This window comes from Panulirus ornatus, chromosome 5, assembly GCF_036320965.1.
Source record: "Panulirus ornatus isolate Po-2019 chromosome 5, ASM3632096v1, whole genome shotgun sequence".
Lineage (NCBI taxonomy): Eukaryota > Metazoa > Arthropoda > Malacostraca > Decapoda > Palinuridae > Panulirus > Panulirus ornatus.
The window spans coordinates 19,239,494-19,261,087 of record NC_092228.1 but is presented as its reverse complement, the minus strand read 5'-3'; the positions used below and the strand labels follow the sequence as shown (position 1 = coordinate 19,261,087).

General features: G+C 46.8%; 1 protein-coding gene across 1 annotated transcript; it reads right to left on the bottom strand.

Annotated features, from left to right (window-relative positions):
- Positions 1-560: 560 nt before the first annotated feature.
- LOC139748615 (esterase E4-like) lies at positions 561-20,192 on the bottom strand. The gene is made up of 11 exons (XM_071661759.1): positions 20,063-20,192; positions 17,984-18,184; positions 16,742-16,882; positions 14,940-15,102; positions 13,916-14,128; positions 11,505-11,695; positions 5,327-5,492; positions 4,848-5,029; positions 4,065-4,236; positions 2,529-2,724; positions 561-1,822 (listed from the first exon to the last, which is right to left on the bottom strand). The coding sequence occupies exons 2-11, from the start codon at positions 18,167-18,169 to the stop codon at positions 1,609-1,611; spliced, it is 1,824 nt and encodes a 607-aa protein (XP_071517860.1). The 5' UTR covers positions 18,170-18,184; positions 20,063-20,192; the 3' UTR covers positions 561-1,608.
- Positions 20,193-21,594: the final 1,402 nt, after the last annotated feature.

Below are 21,594 nucleotides of genomic sequence, written 5' to 3'. Positions count from 1 at the left end.
AATGATTATTTGATAAACAGGTTATTTTTTTGCATTCGTTAGATTAGCAAATATGTATTTCACATTGGATATCAGCGCATCGCTGGTTCGAGATGTCTCGCATTTAATTTTAAACAATCCGGTCATATTAGCCGTACTGTTCCATATTATTTGAATTTCATCATCGGTACTTTGTACAGTTAAGGTGAGCGGACAGTCTAAATAAGGAATACTTAAGTATTAAACAAAGTCATTTATATTTATTAGGAAATTATACATATTGTAGACAGTCTTTTGTATAACGTGCACATAAAACCACAGGAATGTGCGTGAGATATACTTTAAAAAACAGATGGATTTGTATGTAGCATTTATGGATCTGGAGAAGGCGTATGATAAGAGTTGATAAAGATGCTTTGTGGAAGGTCTTAAGAATATTTGCTAGAAGCAGTAAGAAATTTTTTATCAAGGGTGTAAGGCATGTGTACGAGGAGGAAGAGAGGAGGGTGATTGGTTCCCAATAAAGGTCGGTCTACGGCAGGGGTGTGTGATGTCACCATGGTTGTTTAATTCTTAATGGATGGGGTGGTTAGGGAGGTAAATGCAAGAGTTTTAGAGAGAGGATGCGAGTATGCAGTCTGTTGGGATGAAAAGGCCTGGGAAGTGAGTCAGTTGTTGTCCGCCGATGATGCAGCACTGGTGGCTGATTCGAGTGGGAAACTGCAGAAGTTGGTGACTTAGTTTGGAAGTGTGTTAAAGGAAAAAGTTAAGAGTAAATGTGAATAAAAACAAGGTTATTAGGTTTAATAGGGTTGAGGGACAAGTTAGCTGGGATGTAAGTTTGAATGGAGAAAACGAGGAAGTGAAGTGCTTTAGATATCTGGGGCTGGGCTTGCAGAGAATGGAACCATGGAAGCGGAAGTGAGTATTAGGGTGGGGAAGGGGGCGAGGGTTCTGGGAACCATCGATGAAGAATATATGGAAGGAAAGAATGTTATCTCAGATAAAATGGGTATGTTTGAAGGAATAGTAGTTCCAACAAAATTATATGGTTGCGAGGCATGGGCTGTAGATAAGAAAACATTTGTGTCAGAAGTAGAGGGAACAAGGAGAAGCGGGAAACCAAATTGGAGATGGAAGGATTGAGTGAACAAGATTTTGAGTGATCGGAGCCTGAACATGCAGGAGGGTGAAAGGCGTACACGGAATAGAGTGAATAGGAACGATGTGATATAATGGGGTCGACGTGCCGTCAGTGGACGGCCTGGATGTGGATAGGGAGTTGTAGTTTCGGGGCATTACACATGACAGCTAGAGAATGGATGTGAGCGGATGTGGCCTTTCTTCCTAATCTTTCTTTGCTCAACCTTGGTGACACAGGGGATGGTGATGTTGTTTCATGTGGGGAGGGTCGGCGCCAGGAATGGATGAGGGCGAGCAGGTAAGAATATATATATATATATATATATATATATATATATATATATATATATATATATATATATATATATATATATACACACACACACACACGTGAGTGCATGAGTCTTTCGTCTATTTCGTGGGGTATTTGGTCAGTATAAAGTACCGTATTATATAGCAAGTGTTACGCTGGGGTTGTGGCCGTGCTCACAGTTCGTCCCTGATAACGTTATGGTCGCGGTTCTCGAAGAGCGGCAGGTCGTGCCAGAAGGCCATCTGCTCACTCTTGAGGGGGACGTCTTTACTCTCCATCTGTGGGTCGATCTGCAGGTAGAACATGTAGCCGTTGACGAAGGGCTCCCACCAGGTGTCCCATGGCGAGACGTCGTCCGGCCAGCCATCCAATAAGGGCGTCGGGTCACTGCCGAGGACAACATGAATACAGTGAAATGTTACAAACACACACACACACACACACACACACACAAGCCTCCGTGGTGCAGAGGGAAGCGTTGCGATCTACCAATCTAATGGTCCGGAGTGCAAGGCGTGGCCGGGGTAGTCAGCTCACAACCAACCCAGATGTTCATCCTCCCTGTTGGAGCTGGTCCACCTGGCGTCAGCTGGGTTGGTTTATATATGTGTACATAAGGTTAAGACATGGTGTACAAACAAGGTTTAGACACATGGCGATATAGGGGTAGCGCCCTCGCCTCGTAACAGGAAAAGGAATCACAAACGCAGGCTAGAACAATATACACGTACTACATACGCTCAACCCATAGCCATCAGGCAGGCTGACTTATACCATAGGCAGCATAGCTTTCTGGTGAGGTTGTCTTTGAACAAAGGGCACTGATGACAAGCTAGACTTAGTGATACGTAGGTCCAGGTGTGGTGCACGCGTGAATATCAACTTCATGTACCCAGCGCACCTCACTGAACTTCAGCATTCCCATTACAGTTACATGAACTTATGCATGACAGGAAGATCTTCAAGACAAGGTTTTTGCCTTCGAAATGGATACCTAGTTGTGGCTCACGTCACAGGTAACGTCGTAGGTGCTAGAACCACCCACTTTGTTTCAGTAAAATAGTACACAGCACAGTTGAAGGCAGCCACCCACCTGCCTTTGATGAAGTTTGTCCAGAGCATGATCATGTGTGTGGAGACCCGTGAGGCGGAGTCCGAGTCGAAGTCCCGCTTGTAGGTCAGGTCCAACTTGCTGGAGGGGAAGAGGAAGAGCAGTTCGTCTAGGAAGCTCACGCCCCAGCCGTGGGAGCCGCGCGTGTTGTGGAACCTAGGGTTGAACTCGGCCGCACCTGCCACCCACCACCAAGCATCAGACATGTATGTGTTACTGGAGGTGACCCGTGTGCTTTGGTGAGGACAAGAACAATACACACAATGTCTGCAGAGCTGGTGGTACCTGCCGGGCTCTTACACAGGAATCCCCCTCACCAAACCGTATGTGTGCTCGGAGTAGAAAGAAAAGTGATTATCCATACTATAGGGATATGAAGCGTGAGGGAGTGAAGTAATGGAACAAAGAGATATCATTATATGGGGGTAGCGAGGAAGGCGGCCATGAATACAGAATGGTACTTGGGTGATAAACTATTTATAAAAAACTGTACCCGGGCAATATGGTACTACTACAGCAGCTCTGTAACTTTACACGGAAATATAACCCACTGGTCTACTTTCTGCACACACTCAGGACTTTGTCAAGAAATCAATAATATTTCAACCTCGTTTCTGTTTCGAGTACTCAGGAATATTTACACCAAAGCTCAGGAGGAATCATTATTATTATTGTGTTATTATTACTATTATTATTATTATTATTATTATTATTATTATTATTATCATCATCATCATCATCATACAGCAACAGAAAGCAACCTTCTACCAAAAAGTCCACAGTCCGTCCCTCCGAGGATGTCAACACCATATACTAACGGCTGCTTCCAGTCTACGATGTGTGTAAACTTGTTACGAAGATAAGGTCGTCCGTAGGATGTTTCCTAACGGTTATCCTCAAACATCTCATTTCCAACACATCCACCCTCCGTTCAACCTCCCATGCCTCGCACCCATATGATACTGTTGGAACTACTATTCCTTCAAACATACCCATTTTTGCTTTCCGGGATAACGTTCTCTTTTTCCACAAATTCTTCATCGCTCCCTAAACCTTCGCCGCCTCCCTCACCCTGTGACTCACTTCCGCTTCCATGGTTCTATTCTCTGCCAAGTCCACTCTCAGATATCTAAAACACTTCACTTCCTCCAATTTTTCTCCATTCAAACTTGCATTCCAACTAACTTGTCTCTTAACCCTTCTGGACCTAATTAACCTTGTCTTTATTAACATTCATCCTCAGCTTTCTTGTCTCACACACCCTTCCAAACTTAATCACCAACCTCACTCTTTGTATGGTGTGAATATAACGTGCGAGGCTCAAGCCTCAGTGAATAAAACTAAACAGTGCTATATATATTTTTTTCTGCACAAAACTTTTGCTAATGGGGACTACGGATAGCCACATATAATCTGCACATGATAGTAGTACTTTAGTAAAGAAGAAAATGACAGTAAATGAACACTATTAGTGATTGGCTGTTTACTGCGAGTGGCTACGGCTGCGATCTCACTCACCGAACATTGATTTGGCGACGTCTTGAGGACTTTCTTGATGCAGGATGTCGAGAAAGGACTTGCGGCCGGTGAAGGCCAACTCGTACCGGTAGCAGTGCTGGTTCTTGAGGTAGTAGCAGTGGTCCTTCGCCGCCTGGTCGGTCGGGTAAAGGAAGAACCTGTCCGTCATCATCTGTCGAAACGCAAGTGTTGCCATCACGCAAACGTTAGCTGGTGTCCCCACTAGTTGAATCATGAAACGCTGCTTCTGTACGCTCAGAGCACTTTGTTAGTCATCCATAAATGTCTGGTGAAGTTTGGATGATTAAATCTGAACTGTAGACTGTATTCAGTAAATTGTTTTTCTACCCATCGATTCCCTTGTACCTGCCTCACTCGGCTGTAGTGTGTCAGGAATGAAGACATCCTGACATCATTTGTAAACCCACGATAAGAAACTTGTCATAAAACCAATGATAAAGTAATTCTAATATCAGCTATTCCTTTACATTAGTGTGATTTCCCTGAACGAAGCTATCACAGAATTCACGAAAAATTACTAACCCGTTAAACGAAAACGCAAGTTCACAACACAAGCCTGTTTTTGTCTGATATTGAGCCATGTCGTAAGTCAACTACCTTCATATATAAATAATATTTTATGGAATAGATTGTGGCTGAGCGACTAGTCATAATCGGATAACGTTTTCGAATGAATACTTTCCAGAGACTTACGTAAGTTGCCAGTACGAGCCTAGCTGACCTATATATATATATATAAAAAAAAAAAGAACATGAACTGACCTCTACGAACTCCTTGGACGATTCCTCGCCAAACTTTTTCTTGCCCATGTAGTATTTACGGATCCTGTTGGCGACATCGACGGGATCCTTGCAGGAGGTGCTCGGGAGGCCCAGCAGGATCGGACCATACTTCTCCCACTGCTTGTTGAGTTGCTCCGTCAGACTGGTGTCCCTCAAGATGTCTGTCGGAATCAGGTACACTTGATATTCAACAACTTACCAGTATAATTATACCCTCCTTGAATTTGTGTTTCTTGTTTGATTTTGACGTTAATGTGATATTTTAGTGTTACGAATAGATATTATCGATTTCATGTTTCAATCATGCTCCTATTCTCAATGTCTGAATGTGTTCTCGAGCATTAGACGAAAGTCTTACCAAAACTCACAACTGCTCAACAATCTTACGTCTGTTGCTCACTGATTTTATTCATACTGAAGCCATACCACGAGGTATGCAGGAGAGTAAGGAGACTCACCTTGGACCCTGAAGGCGCCGTCGTCCCTATTAGTGCCCAGCATCCAGGGCAGCTGGAGGAACTGTTGATGGCGGATGAGATGGTGTGGTTCGTCGGGCAGGAAGGCCTGGCTCCCCTGCCACTGGTCCACAACAGGACCGAAGGGTACCGGCTCCTCGTCCCACACCTGCGGCGACACAATCACAACTCAACATTCCATCACATTTCGAACACTATGATACTCATTAACTGACACTGCTCTGTTGTTTATTGTAACACTGAAGTCTGTTGTGTCAGATATCTTAATTTCTTTTTTAAAGAATTGCAGACATACTCAGACATCAAGAGAAGAATATTGGACTATAGTAACGTATGGATATATATAGTGGTGAGAGCGGTGGACAACTGGGTTGGCGTTTATAAGGTAGGAGAGTGATAGTACTAGAGAATTTTCCACAAACAAACCAAAGGTGGCGGCCATAGCTACTTATGGTGAAAAAGGAAGGCTCATGCTTCAGTATATATATATATATATATATATATATATATATATATATATATATATATATATATATATATATAAGTATAAAAAGAGAGACTTTTGGATGTTAATGTGCTGAGAGGTGCAACTGGAGGGATGTCTGATCATTATCTAGTGGAGGCTAAGGTGAAGATTAGTATGGGTTTTCAGAAAAGAGGAGTGAATGTTGGGGTGAAGAAGGTGGTGAGAGTAAGTGAGCTTGGGAAGGAGACCTGTGTGGGGAAGTACCAGGAGAGACTGTGTACAGAATGGAAAAAGGTGAGAACAATGGAAGTAAGGGGAGTGGGGGAGGAATGGGATGTATTTAGGGAATCAGTGATGGATTGCGCAAAAGATGCTTGTGGCATGAGAAGAGTGGGAGGTGGGCTGTTTAGAAAGGGTAGTGAGTGGTGGGATGAAGAAGTAAGAGTATTAGTGAAAGAGAAGAGAGAGGCATTTGGACGATTTTTGCAGGGAAAAAATGCAATTGAGTGGGAAAAGTATAAAAGAAAGAGACAGGAGGTCAAGAGAAAGGTGCAAGAGGTGAAAAAAAGGGCAAATGAGAGTTGGGGTGAGAGACTATCAGTAAATTTTAGGGAGAATAAAAAGATGTTCTGGAAGGAGGTAAATAGGGTGCGTAAGACAAGGGAGCAAATGGGAACTTCAGTGAAGGGCGTAAATGGGGAGGTGATAACAAGTAGCGGTGATGTGAGAAGGAGATGGAATGAGTATTTTGAAGGTTTGTTGAATGTGTCTGATGACAGAGTGGCAGATATAGGGTGTTTTGGTCGAGGTGGTGTGCAAAGTGAGAGGGTTAGGGAAAATGATTTGGTAAACAGAGAAGAGGTAGTAAAAGCTTTGCGGAAGATGAAAGCCGGCAAGGCAGCAGGTTTGGATGGTATTGCAGTGGAATTTATTAAGAAAGGGGGTGACTGTATTGTTGACTGGATGGTAAGGTTATTTAATGTATGTATGACTCATGGTGAGGTGCCTGAGGATTGGCGGAATGCGTGCATAGTGCCATTGTACAAAGGCAAAGGGGATAAGAGTGAGTGCTCAAATTACAGAGGTATAAGTTTGTTGAGTATTCCTGGTAAATTATATGGGAGGGTATTGATTGAGAGGGTGAAGGCATGTACAGAGCATCAGATTGGGGAAGAGCAGTGCGGTTTCAGAAGTGGTAGAGGATGTGTGGATCAGGTGTTTGCTTTGAAGAATGTATGTGAGAAATACTTAGAAAAGCAAATGGATTTGTATGTAGCATTTATGGATCTGGAGAAGGCATATGATAGAGTTGATAGAGATGCTCTGTGGAAGGTATTAAGAATATATGGTGTGGGAGGCAAGTTGTTAGAAGCAGTGAAAAGTTTTTATCGAGGATGTAAGGCATGTGTACGTGTAGGAAGAGAGGAAAGTGATTGGTTCTTAGTGAATGTAGGTTTGCGGCAGGGGTGTGTGATGTCTCCATGGTTGTTTAATTTGTTTATGGATGGGGTTGTAAGGGAGGTAAATGCAAGAGTCCTGGAAAGAGGGGCAAGTATGAAGTCTGTTGGGGATGAGAGAGCTTGGGAAGTGAGTCAGTTGTTGTTCGCTGATGATACAGCGCTGGTGGCTGATTCATGTGAGAAACTGCAGAAGCTGGTGACTGAGTTTGGTAAAGTGTGTGGAAGAAGAAAGTTGAGAGTAAATGTGAATAAGAGCAAGGTTATTAGGTACAGTAGGGGTGAGGGTCAAGTCAATTGGGAGGTGAGTTTGAATGGAGAAAAACTGGAGGAAGTGAAGTGTTTTTAGATATCTGGGAGTGGATCTGTCAGCGGATGGAACCATGGAAGCGGAAGTGGATCATAGGGTGGGGGAGGGGGCGAAAATTTTGGGAGCCTTGAAAAATGTGTGGAAGTCGAGAACATTATCTCGGAAAGCAAAAATGGGTATGTTTGAGGGAATAGTGGTTCCAACAATGTTGTATGGTTGCGAGGCGTGGCCTATGGATAGAGATGTGCGCAGGAGGATGGATGTGCTGGAAATGAGATGTTTGAGGACAATGTGTGGTGTGAGGTGGTTTGATCGAGTAAGTAACGTAAGGGTAAGAGAGATGTGTGAAAATAAAAAGAGCGTGGTTGAGAGAGCAGAAGAGGGTGTTTTGAAATGGTTTGGGCACATGGAGAGAATGAGTGAGGAGAGATTGACCAAGAGGATATATGTGTCGGAGGTGGAGGGAACGAGGAGAAGAGGGAGACCAAATTGGAGGTGGAAAGATGGAGTGAAAAAGATTTTGTGTGATCGGGGCCTGAACATGCAGGAGGGTGAAAGGAGGGCAAGAAATAGAGTGAATTGGAGTCATGTGGTATACAGGGGTTGACGTGCTGTCAGTGGATTGAAGCAAGGCATGTGAAGCGTCTGGGGTAAACCATGGAAAGCTGTGTAGGTATGTATATTTGCGTGTGTGGACGTGTGTATGTACATGTGTATGGGGGGGGGGGGGTTGGGCCATTTCTTTCGTCTGTTTCCTTGCGCTACCTCGCAAACGCGGGAGACAGCGACAAAGTATAAAAAAAAAAAAAAATATATATTACCTTCCTGCTCCAAGGTTCCGCAGCGCTCAGGAAGCAGGCCACATCCACCTCAGGGGTGGATCTAGGAATTCAGAAAAAAAAAGGGGGGGGGGGGGTGGAAATCTGTTGCTAGTAATACTAAGTACAAAAAATTATGGGCAAAAATACAGTTTGTGCCAGATTCTAAATTATTTATAATGTTCATCAGTATTTGATTGTTTATCATTAACTCATTCAGATGGAACTGTGGAACATTTTGCGGTGATGTTTCTGGCTGAATGTCTGACGAAATTTGTCTGCATGGATCTGAAGGCTGTGGTGGAGGTGCAGTGATACCACACTAGACAGTCTCTTCTCCGACACAGTTGATCAGAGGAACTTCATATTCATCCTCCTGAAAGCCGTTGAAGGACCTTCAGCCTCACAACAACAGTGGCCAAAGTACAGAAGCCTATCATCAACAGCAATTTTGTGTTTGTGAATAGGTCTTCATCTGGTTCATTAAGGCAGCTTAACAAGTAAGTTGGTAATTGGCCCGTTGGCTGTTTCTAAACATATAAAAAAGATAAAAGTTATAAGCTTGAGGATCTGGGCGTTTGGTGGCACTGAGAGGCAGTCCAAGTTTTTGGTCGCTTCTTTTAAAACGTGTGGCCCATAAACCCTATGTTGCTACACTGAATTCCTCTAATCAAGCAGTATATACGGCCAAGGACAACTTGTGAGCGACAGGTGAATAGTCCACAACAGCCTGAGGAACGACAAATACGGCCATCTTGTCATTAAACAGTCAAAGAGTTTGCTGAATCACATGCAGAATATTGAGGGTTTGTGGAGGAGACATAAAGGGGTGGGTGAAGCGGCCTGACTGCAAGCATCTCTACTTCAAGTAGTACTTTTCTCGGTCCTTGTTCGTCACACAGCTCAGCGAGGAGAGGCATCTACAACAGTTCCTCGTCACTGCCTGTAATCTCTCTCTCTCTCTCTCTCTCTCTCTCTCTCTCTCTCTCTCTCTCTCTCTCTCTCGGTCGAACAAACAGCAGCCAGTGCGACTTGTGGAGGGAGAGGAAGGACCACGGCAACCCCAACTGTGAGTCCCGAGTTCAATCAAGGTTAGCACATCTGGGCATAGGTTACGGGAGATTACTTTGGGCCCTGGTCAGGTTAGGTTAGGTTTGAGTGAAATTGTTATTTCGATGTTCTTGATGTTGTTCTTTGAACAATTCTGACCATCGTCTCTATCACAAATCACTGCGTTTTTGTGATATTCTCCACCCAGAACCCCGGTTGGATGAAGTGGGGTATATTTCAAAAGTGATTTGCCGTAGAAATGAAGGTCAGAATCATGCATAACACATCAAAAATCATCGGAAAAATATAATTTCAACTTACAAACTGGTGGATGGCCGAAACGAAAATTTTACCACAAGGAGAACGGGGAGACCAAATTGAATATGGAAGGATGGAGTGAAGTAGATTTTGTGCGATCGGGGCCCAAACATGCAGGAGCGTGAATGGCGTGCACGGGGTAGAGTGAATTGGAAAAATGTGGTATAAAGGGGTTGACGTGCTGTCTGTGGACTGAACCAGGACATATGAAACGTGCAGGGTAAATCACGGTTTCGGTGCGTTACACATGACAGCTAGAGAATGGGTGTGAGCTGATAGGGACTTTCTTTGTGTTTTTCTGGCGCTACCTCGCTAACGCAGAAAACGGCGGGATCAAGTATATATATATATATATATATATATATATATATATATATATATATATATATATATATATATATATATATATGAGTAAATGTGAATAAGAGCAAGGTTATTAGGTACAGTAGGGGTGAGGGTCAAGTCAATTGGGAGGTAAGTTTGAATGTAGAAAAACTGGAGGAAGTAAAGTGTTTTAGATATCTGGGAGTGGATCTGGCAGCGGATGGAACCATGGAAGCGGAAGTGGATCATAGGGTGGGGGAGGGGGCGAAAATCCTGGGAGCCTTGAAGAATGTGTGGAAGTCGAGAACATTATCTCGGAAAGCAAAAATGGGTATGTTTGAAGGAATAGCGGTTCCAACAATGTTGTATGGTTGCGAGGCGTGGGCTATGGATAGAGTTGTGCGCAGGAGGATGAATGTGCTGGAAATGAGATGTCTGAGGACAATGTGTGGTGTGAGGTGGTTTGATCGAGTAAGTAACGTAAGGGTAAGAGAGATGTGTGGAAATAAAAAGAGCGTGGTTGAGAGAGCAGAAGAGGGTGTTTTGAAATGGTTTGGGCACATGGAGAGAATGAGTGAGGAAAGATTGACCAAGAGGATATATGTGTCGGAGGTGGAGGGAACGAGGAGAAGTGGGAGACCAAATTGGAGGTGGAAAGATGGAGTGAAAAAGATTTTGTGTGACCGGGGCCTGAACATGCAGGAGGGTGAAAGGAGGGCAAGGAATAGAGTGAATTGGATCGATGTGGTATACCGGGGTTGACGTGCTGTCAGTGGCTTGAATCAGGGCACGTGAAGCGTCTGGGGTAAACCATGGAAAGCTGTGTAGGTATGTATATTTGCGTGTGTGGACGTATGTATATACATGTGTATGGGGGTGGGTTGGGCCATTTCTTTCGTCTGTTTCCTTGCGCTGCCTCGCAAACGCGGGAGACAGCGACAGCAAAAAAAAAAAAAAAAAAAAAAAAAAAAAAAAAAAAAAAATATATATATATATATATATATATATATATATATATATATATATATATATATATATATATATATATATAAACTGTGTATTAAACATCATTAATGTGTGCACCTATGTATACCATGAATGGCTTCTTTCATGCAATATTTCGTTAATGCTGATGGTGGCATGACTGTTCACATATTTAAAGGAAACACAAGGGTGTAGACTGTTAGGAAAACACAGTTACTCTCGTTAATGGTCGATGTTATGACAGAAGAGAGAGAGAGAGAGAGAGAGAGAGAGAGAGAGAGAGAGAGAGAGAGAGAGAGAGAGAGAGAGAAGAAAAAGAAGCTTAGAGATTAAGAAAGCCTACCAAGACCAGTTACAAAACTGCAGGAAACTTGGTAAGTACAAAGAGAATGGCTTGTCTCCCTCCCCTCTAAAATGGCCCATCAGTACTCACATACATGGCTGGGATCTGGTCGACGATCTTGTCCCCCGAGACGGACCTCAGGCAGTCCACGAGCTCCCTGGACGAGGTCGTGGGACATCCCAGCTGGAATCCTAGCTTGAGGGCCTGCACCCGTGCGTTCCTCACGATGGCGTGGGGGCTGTAGGCCGTCCCGCTCTGGGAGATGACCCTCTGCATCAAGGCTGCCGGAGCAGAGCACTTGTGAGTCGGCGGGAGGGAAGTGGCAGAGGGACACTACCACAGGTGGTCGGGGGTAGTGTTAGAGGGACACTACCACAGGTGGTCGGGGGAAGTGGCAGAGGGACACTGCCACGGGTGGTCGGGGGAAGTGGCAGAGGGACACTACCACAGGTGGTCGGGGGAAGTGACAGAGGGACACTACCACGGGTGGTTGGGGAAGTGGCAGAGGGACACTACCACGGGTGGTTGGGGGAAGTGGCAGAGAGACACTACCACGGGTGGTCGGGGGAAGTGGCAGAGGGACACTACCACGGGTGGTCGGGGGAAGAGGCAGAGAGACACTACCACGGGTGGTCGGGGGAAGTGGCAGAGGGACACTACCACGGGTGGTCGGGGGAAGAGGCAGAGGGACACTACCACGGGTGGTCGGGGGAAGTGGCAGAGAGACACTACCACGGGTGGTCGGGGGAAGTGGCAGAGGGACGCTACCACGGGTGGTCGGGGGAAGTGGCAGAGGGACACTACCACAGGTGGTCGGGGGTAGTGTTAGAGGGACACTACCACAGGTGGTCGGAGGAAGTGGCAGAGGGACACTACCACGGGTGGTCGGGGGATGTGGTAGAGGGACACTACCACGGGTGGTTGGGGGAAGTGGCAGAGGGACACTACCACGGGTGGTCGGGGGAAGTGGTAGAGGGACACTACCACTGGTGGTCGGAGGAAGTGGCAGAGGGACACTGCCACGGGTGGTCGGGGGATGTGGTAGAGGGACACTACCACGGGTGGTCGGGGGAAGTGGCAGAGGGACACTACCACGGGTGGTCGGGGGAAGTGGTAGAGGTACAGTATCACGGGTGGTAGAGGAACACTACCACGGGTGGTCGGGGGAAGTGGCAGAGGGACACTACCACGGGTGGTCGGGGGAAGTGGTAGAGGGACACTACCACTGGTGGTCGGAGGAAGTGGCAGAGGGACACTGCCACGGGTGGTCGGGGGATGTGGTAGAGGGACATTACCACGGGTGGTCGGGGGAAGTGGCAGAGGGACACTACCACGGGTGGTCGGGGGATGTGGTAGAGGGACACTACCACAGGTGGTCGGGGGAAGTGGCAGAGGGACACTACCACGGGTGGTCGGGGGATGTGGTAGAGGGACACTACCACAGGTGGTCGGGGGAAGTGGCAGAGGGACGCTAACACAGACGGTCGGGGGAAGTGGTAGAGGGACACTACCACGGGTGGTCGGGGGAAGTGGCAGAGGGACACTGCCACGGGTGGTCGGGGGATGTGGTAGAGGGACATTACCACGGGTGGTCGGGGGAAGTGGCAGAGGGACACTACCACGGGTGGTCGGGGGATGTGGTAGAGGGACACTACCACAGATGGTCGGGGGAAGTGGCAGAGGGACACTACCACGGGTGGTCGGGGGAAGTGGTAGAGGTACAGTATCACGGGTGGGAGAGGGACACTACCACAGGTGGTCGGAGAAAGTGGCAGAGGGACACTGCCACGGGTGGTCGGGGGATGTGGTAGAGGGACACTACCACAGGTGGTCGGGGGTAGTGTTAGAGGGACACTACCACAGGTGGTCGGGGGAAGTGGCAGAGGGACACTACCACGGGTGGTCGGGGGATGTGGTAGAGGGACACTACCACGGGTGGTAGGGGGAAGTGTTAGAGGGACACTACCACTGGTGGTCGGGGGAAGTGGTGGAGGGACACTACCACGGGTGGTCGGGGGAAGTGGTAGAGGGACACTACCACGGGTGGTCGGGGGAAGTGGCGGAGGGACGCTAACACAGATGGTCGGGGAAGTGGTAGAGGGACACTACCACGGGTGGTCGGGGGAAGTGGCAGAGGGACACTACCACGGGTGGTCGGGGGAAGTGGTAGAGGGACACTACCACGGGTGGTCGGGGGAAGTGGCAGAGGGACGCTAACACAGACGGTCGGGGGAAGTGGTAGAGGGACACTACCACGGGTGGTCGGGGGAAGTGGTAGAGAGACACTACCACGGGTGGTCGGGGGAAGTGGCAGAGGGACGCTAACACAGATGGTCGGGGGAAGTGGTAGAGGGACGCTAACACAGGTGGTAGAGGGATGCTAGCACAGGTGGTCAGGGGAAGTAGCAGAGGGACGCTAACACATTTGGTGGGGGGAAGTGGTAGAGATGGTACCACCACAGAGTGGTCGGGGTAGGAGAGCGGGTGTAGAGAAGACTCACCGAAGTTGTCAGGGAAGGTGGAGGCCCCGCGGGTCCAGGGAGACAGCATGAGGAGGTGGGCGCTGGTGCCGCCCGCGCCGGAGCCCATGACGGTGACCGAGTCGTTCATACCGCCGAAGTAGCGGACGTTGTCGCGTACCCACTCCAGTGCTCGCACCTGATCCATCAGGCCGTAGTTACCCACAGCCTCAGAGTCCTCCGTGGTTAGGAAACCTGAGGAGCAAAGTTATATATATATATATATATATATATATATATATATATATATAAAGACTATTAGGGCGTGGCAGTAGTTCATGGAAACAACCTCTCATTCATTTTACAAATATCACAGCAGTGTATATACATATTGGGCATCATATGTAAACTGAGATCACGTGCACGGTTGTATGAAGTATACATATATTCTTAGTTAATGAAGCATTTCCCACTAGACTATTTTCCGTGGTAGGAGTCAACGTGATGCTCGTATTAACTCGATGAGCATCGTCGTCAAGAATGCTTGCTGAGCCTACCTCGCTGGGAGGGGAGTGTTCGTGGATTGTATGGTGGAAACACGTTTGTCTCCCTTGTACACTCAGTCCATGAACGAAAAGCCGGCCATTTGGACTTCATTGGCGACGACATATCTTTATTGGACAGATTTTTATGTAGAGAAATAAAATAAATCTCATTTTGGGTTTTTTCTCATCAGTGAAGCTAGGCTGTGGGGTTGTGAGGGTTGTCGCGCCACTCGCACACAGTTAGACGGTGTTGATGATGTGTTGAGCCACACTTTATGATATAAACACACCTTACTAGATCTAGGACAAAGGACATATCTACGATTACCTATGATGAGCTCTCGCTCTAGGTCAGTTCTAGCACTGAGCGCTCGCCGCAAATACCGCTCGGTTAGCGTTTTGATACCGAGAGAGAGAGAGAGAGAGAGAGAGAGAGAGAGAGAGGTTTAAGGTCATACATCCAACAGATGGATGAGCGGGCTGGAAAGACTATATAGTGTCGATGGAGGAGCTGGTCTTACCGAAGGGCCCCAGCCTGTGGTTGATGGTGACCACAGTCACGTCCGACTCCAGCATGTAGTCTGGCTGGAAGAGGTCGTCGGCCCCCGAGCCTGAGGTCCAGGTGCCCGCCTGCAGGAACACTACCACCGGCTGCGTGTTGAAGTACCCCGGCGGCTCTGGTACCTGCGGCACACACAACACCGGCTGGCATCACATGTGTAGTGGCTTACACTGGCTGTGTACTGACTGGTTTTGGCTGTCTAGTAGCTGGTAATGGCCGTACAGTGAGTGGCTGGTCCTGGACATGTAGTGGCTGACACTGGCTGTGTACTGAGTGGTTTTGGCTGTCTAGTGGCTGGTGAAGGCCGTATAGTGAGTGGCTGGTGCTGGATGTGTAGTGGCTGACATTGGGTGTGTCCTGACTGGCTCTGGCTGTCTAATGGCTGGTAATGGCCGTATAGTGAGTGAGTGGCTGGTGCTGGATGTGGAGTGGCTGACATTGGGTGTGTCCTGACTGGCTCTGGCTGTCTAATGGCTGGTAATGGCCGTATAGTGAGTGAGTGGCTGGTGCTGGATGTGGAGTGGCTGACACTGGCTTTGTAGCGTTTGCACTGTCTGTGTAATGGCTGACACTGGCTGGGTAGTGGCTTACGTCGGCTTTATACTTGGTGAACGGGCTACATGGGTCTATACAGGCTGATACTGGCTGACAGGCTGTATGGGTCTGACACTGGCTGACACGTATTATGTAATAGCTTACAAGGACTTTGCAGTAGCTGACGCGGGCTATGTTAGTGGCTGACACGGGCTATGTTAGTGGCTCATGCGGGCTATGTTAGTGGCTGATACGGGCTATGTTAGTGGCTCATGCGGGCTATGTTACTGGCTGACACGGGCTATGTTAGTGGCTGACACGGGCTATGTTGGTGGCTGATACGGGCTTGGTTCGTGGCTGACGCAGGCAATGTGGTGTAGCTAAGGAACAAAGGCTGTATAAAAGAATAATTAACATCTTGATCAAGACGGTACGACCTAAAGCCAGACGGTACAACCTGCGAGCACGACGGTACGACCCTTGAGTATGACGCGACGACCCTAGGGTATGATGGCCTGGCCTTTAACCTAACTCATGTGGTTCGGGTCACAGGCCAGGCCTGCATACCTAGGAGTCGTACCGTCGTGCTCAAAGGACGTACCGTCGTGCTGAAAGGTCGCACCGTCATGCTCAAGGGTCGTACCGTCGTGCTCAAGGGTCGTACCGTCGTGCTCAAGGTGGTAAGGCCTGAATCAAGGCCAGTTATGTACCATTCATATACAGGAAGCCTTGCGTAAGTGTGAGTGTGGAGTGACAGTTTTGTGTGGGCAGAGAAACGCAGATTACATTATGACTATATAGTGTGATCAATGTTATTACTTAATGTTGTACGAACACGTACACTGCAGTGTTGTGGAAGTGCTGGTCGTAACTGCATTACAAGTATTAGAATAAGTATGTACTCGACTGTGTTTAGTGTGATGGTGTTTAGATCTCTGTCAACTGCAGTGTGAACCAGGTGAGACTGCATCACCTGCAGGGTGACCAAGATGCGTATATACCACATGTAGTGTGACGAAATTGATGTAGTACTACAGTAGTGTGGCATGTAACCATGGGCACGTGAGTGTACTCACCACACTGGTGTACAGGTGTACTCACCACATTGGTGTACAGGTTGAGGTAGTGGGTGGGTGTACTCACCACATTGGTGTACAGGTTGAGGTAGTGGGTGGGTGTACTCACCACATTGGTGTACAGGTTGAGGTAGTGGGTGGGTGTACTCACCACATTGGTGTACAGGTTGAGGTAGAGGCAGTCCTCCTGACCCACTGGTCCTCGGCCACGCAGGTTGTCCCACTGGAGGCAGGCTGGGGCCGTCACCGTGGCGTTGTAAGGTGTCGGGTGTGGCCCGTATGGCTCAGGCTCCTGGAAGGTCAGGGGGTCAAGCTGTTAGTGGTCACTCATGGCTCAACTGCGTCTGGTGTCAGTGTGGGTCCAGCCTGAAGGTGTGAAGTTGTTGCTCATGAGAAATACTGGGTTGTGGCTAAGGGAAGAGGGTTATGGATTCTGGAATGTGGACCTGGAGGGCTTTTATGACGCTAAAGGAGGTTTTGGGTTCGACACGGTTTGTGGGGACAGTAGGCTCGGCTACGTCAACAGAGATGCCTTCGCTCTTTGTGATGATGATGGCGAGTTGTGCCGTCTTGGCTGGTTTTCGAACGCTAGCCCGGGAGCTCTTGGTGGTGGACGGAAGTATTTCATAGAATACTGGGCTAAATTATTTTGATATGTGGTTAGGAAGTACGTCTGATAATAGCATGTTAGATGTCTTATTCGTTACTGATGGTTATAGTGGGTTTTGTAGTGTTCAACTAGACACGTCTATCGCTTCTGGTATAGATGTTGGCTTCTGCATCGTTAAATCGTTGTCTAAGGTGTTAAGGATGGGCTTAGTTCTGTACAGATGAACATATGCTGGTGATCTGACCACCTAATGCTGGGGACATGCAGTGCTGGATATGTGTGGACCTGAACGTGGAATTCTCCAGTGAAATCTGGCGAGATTCTCTTACATTGTCTTGTGAATGGTGAGGCAACACATATAATGTTTGGTAGACATAATCTAATAAGAAACTCACCACGGAAACCTCTCCCAGTGAACATTTAGCCCGTTGTATCATCTCCCAAGATACTTCACCCCAGAACCACACAGCCAGCCACCACTTACCCTGGGGCAGCCATCCTGGACAACGTATAACGAGGACACACCTGGTGCCCCCTTCATCCTTAAAGCTTCACCATGGAAATACTTTCCCCCGTAAGATCTCCATATACATGACTACACTTGGAGGCCACTTACCTCTTGGATATATTGCCCAGCGAGAGGTACTCATTATGAGGACATTCACCCAGGGTACACCACCCGTCCTGGAGAACTCACCATAGGTACATTCACCCTGGGGCACTCGGCCGTGCATCACTCAGCCACAAGTACCCACCCAAGAGACTGCTACAGGCAGGACTCACCCTGAACCTGAGGTGGCCGATGGGAGGCTTGGCGTAGGGGATGCCGGTGAAGGCGTAGATGTTGCGGCCTTGTCTGGCGGAGGGGTACTGGTGGCCCAGGAAGGTTCCTGAGGGAGTCACGACCCGCGGCTGCTCCTGCCCCGCCACCACCACTACCACACCGAGTGTCACCCGCACCCACCACATGCTGGACCTGCAACACTAGACACCACACAACATGACGGGCTACACACAATGGAGGTTAAAGTTGAATTAATAGTTTTGATGCACTATGACGCTTGTTAATGTTCTCAGTCCGCCCGTGACTTTATGCTGGTTGGTATGTGTCTGGATGCTAGTGTGTGTGTGTGTGTGTGTGTGTGTACTAAGGTTATATAGTTACGCAATCAACACCTCGTGCTTGCGTCAGTTGGTGATGATATAAAAATTTGGATTTTTCTCCTCACTGAAGACGTTCATGTGATCCTACAGTATTTTGCATAACTGACAATTTGTTGATCGTCATATGGCAGGGGTGTTACAAGCACATGAAGTGTTTTCTGTTAACTTCTCTCGCAGATGTGTATGGATTTAACTGTGGCTTTGCAGATTTAATAGAAAGATTTATATCTTACATTGTGGTGGCCAGAAATGATTTTCTATAATCTTATTACAAAGATTTATTCATTACATTGTGGTGGCAATAAAGGATTTTCTATAATCGGGTCATAAGCACGACAGCATTACACTTCCCAGTTCTTCATCATAGTAGAAAAATATATGTATGCTTTTAATTGTATCATTTTTAGTAATAATGTTACAGCTACTGTGTAACGACATACCCCCAATTACGTGCACAGTGGAGGAAGGCATCTCCCCACATGCCAGTTTCCGTGCACTTTATTTGTTTACTTCCAGTTGCTCTGGATTCCTTGGGAAATCGAAAGAAGTGTTCTGTGTTAACGTCGTCATGGCCTCTTATTAACGTATGTAATTACTGTGTCATTCCTTCTCTTTCATTTTTTCACAGTGGCCCCACTGAGGGTTACCCTCACCTTGGTAGCTCCCACTCAGATCTGCTGTTATTTTGTCCCATTCCTCTGGATCATTTCCAGCAGTTTTCTGTAGCTCCTCACGTGAGGAGATCTCAGACTGTTGTGGTGCATTCCAGCTTAGGGCGGCTGAACTTCGTGTATACTTACCTGAATATGTCACTAGCAGTCACTGAAAGTGATTTTGACATCGACCGAAACATCGTTTGTCTTTTGTGGCGACGAGTTCAGCGTAACAACAAACTCAAGTCTCGCATAGCGCGACTCTAATGACCTCCGACATGTTACTCATCGCCTGGTCCTTTGAAATCCCTTACCATTTTCATGGCTGGTTTTACCAACATTAGATTTCTTTAGCCATATGTCCGACCGCTGCAGTATAACCCCGCCCGTCCCTGGTGCCTCGCATTTCCTTCAGGATTCTGTTGCCCTCAACAGAAATAAGTAACCGTGATTTCGTCTCGTTTAGCAGATCTTGTCATGTTCGTCTGTCGCTGTTACAAGCACCAGACATGTTATTTTGAAGTCTGTGTCAAGAGCACCAGACATGTTGATCTGTCATTTAGTGTTACGAGCATCACTCATATTGATCTGCCATTCAGTGTTATGTGTACCAGTCGTCATTATAAATTGTCTTCCTTCATTTCTTCATGGTTAATGATGTATAGCAACCTTCGTTTACGTCTTTCATCGTTTCATAATCAAGCCTAATGAACACAACCCTAGTTAATTACATGTCATGTAATAGCTGATGAATTAAAAGAACCGTGGTTAATCATCTCTCACGTTTTAATGGTTAGGCCTATAGATTTACAGAAACCCTAGTAAATTACTTCTCTCATGTTGCGATAGGTAATGTTTATAACTAATTGCTTCAAAAATCAAGATAAGTTTTAATCTAAATCGGATCAAATGTTCAAGAAGTAATTTTGTATCACTGAAGTGCACGTTACCGGGCGTCACTTTCCAAACTTAAGGTTGTCTGATGCATTGTTTGGTATAAAAGGTAATAGGAATGTTCTCAATGAACATTTCATCCTAGACGTACCTGTTATGTGGAGATCCACGTCAGAAGTGGTCCAGTGACCGGTACCAGGACAACGGTACGACTGCCTTCGTCTGCCCCACGCGGCGCTGCCTGGTACGTACCACCTTCGCCCCAGGCTTTGTTGTTTAATTTTTGCCGCAGTCAGCTGTCTGATTATCCCCTGTGCCACTTACCTTCCTCTGTTGTTCCCCTGTACCCGTGAGAATCCATAACAAATCAAAGGGTACATATATATTGCTACTTTGAACACATCAAATCCTCTTTAACTGAAAAGAGTGCGAGGTTTATTGAATATGCGGGAAATAACCACGTGTGCGTGTGGGCTGACCGCCACGTCATGGGAAGGACGTGTCACCACCGAGCTCTGGCTGCCTCACCCTGCATAACCTTTATACTAAGTACTTTAAAATTGAAACTAATAATTGTCCGCGGTTGTCTTCGTCGCTGTTTCACGGCAGTCCGAGCAACAGTTCGTCGGTAGATCGACACGTTTCATTTATTACATTATCCTATTCAGCAACTGTATCGATGCTACAAGGAAAAAGAATATTTATATTGCTTTTCCCGGAGCAGCATTGGGGCTTTAGCGCAGGAGGTGATAGTGTGCCAGTGTGTTGCACCTCCCGACCAGGAAGGGAGTGTGGGAGAGGCGACCCTCAACATCTAAAGATGACACCATCAAGGTACGCGGGCGGTGTCGTCTGCACGTGTTGAAGGTCGCCCACCTTCATCACCGCTGACTGGACTGACTTGCAAACCTTTATGTTTTTCTTGACAGGGTTGCTGTCTTGGCTCCGGCGACGCCTGTCTTAGTCAAGTATACCTGTTTAAGTCAAGCATGTAATAGAGATTCCTGTTGTGGTAATAATGCAAGCCTACAGCCATTGTATCATCTTTATGTAACCCATAGTTCAGTTACCTCTGTTCTTCGGTCACTCGGGCAAGTGACTTGCCATACTGGCATGACTAGCAGTCTTATCTCTCGTTCAATGATTATTAAAAAGGTTTTGATGATATGATCTGACAGGAGGGTCAAATTTCTTCGATCCTCTTTCCGCTGACGAATCCCATTTTTTTCCTTTTTTTTACGGTTTTCTTGTTTGGTCCACCTCAAAATTATTGATAAATTAATCACTGTATTCGTTATTAGCAGTGGTGTTCCTCAGGATTCCATTAATTGTTTTCCCTTCTCCATCTTTTTACTTCCATCTTTCACTCTCCGACAAATAGCCAAATTCACTTATAGACTTGATTTATATTTCATTTCTCCTTTCAAAACTGCTCCATCTTTTGTTGTTTGATCTACATTTGTGTCAAGTACTTCTATAAACAACCCAATTCATCAGATGTTTAATCTAAAACCCGATTATTTCCCCATTTCTCCGTAACTCCCCCAAATTTTCCTCCACGTATTCAGAAAGTATGATTTCTTTGTATTACCATAAAGTCTGATGCATTTTGGCAACCGCACCTTATACACGTAGTTTAGCTGCTTCACGATAAGTGGACATAACATTATTCTCAGACTGAAG

Excerpts from the sequence above, each read along its gene's own strand:
- LOC139748615 (XM_071661759.1), bottom strand. The coding sequence starts at position 18,169 with ATGTGGTGGGTGCGGGTGACACTCGGTGTGGTAGTGGTGGTGGCGGGG. Across the intron at positions 11,696-13,915 it reads CACCTTCCCTGACAACTTCG|CCTTGATGCAGAGGGTCATC; the intron begins GTGAGTCTTCTC and ends CTGCTCCGGCAG. Across the intron at positions 5,493-11,504 it reads ACCAGATCCCAGCCATGTAT|GTGTGGGACGAGGAGCCGGT; the intron begins GTGAGTACTGAT and ends GTGTCGCCGCAG.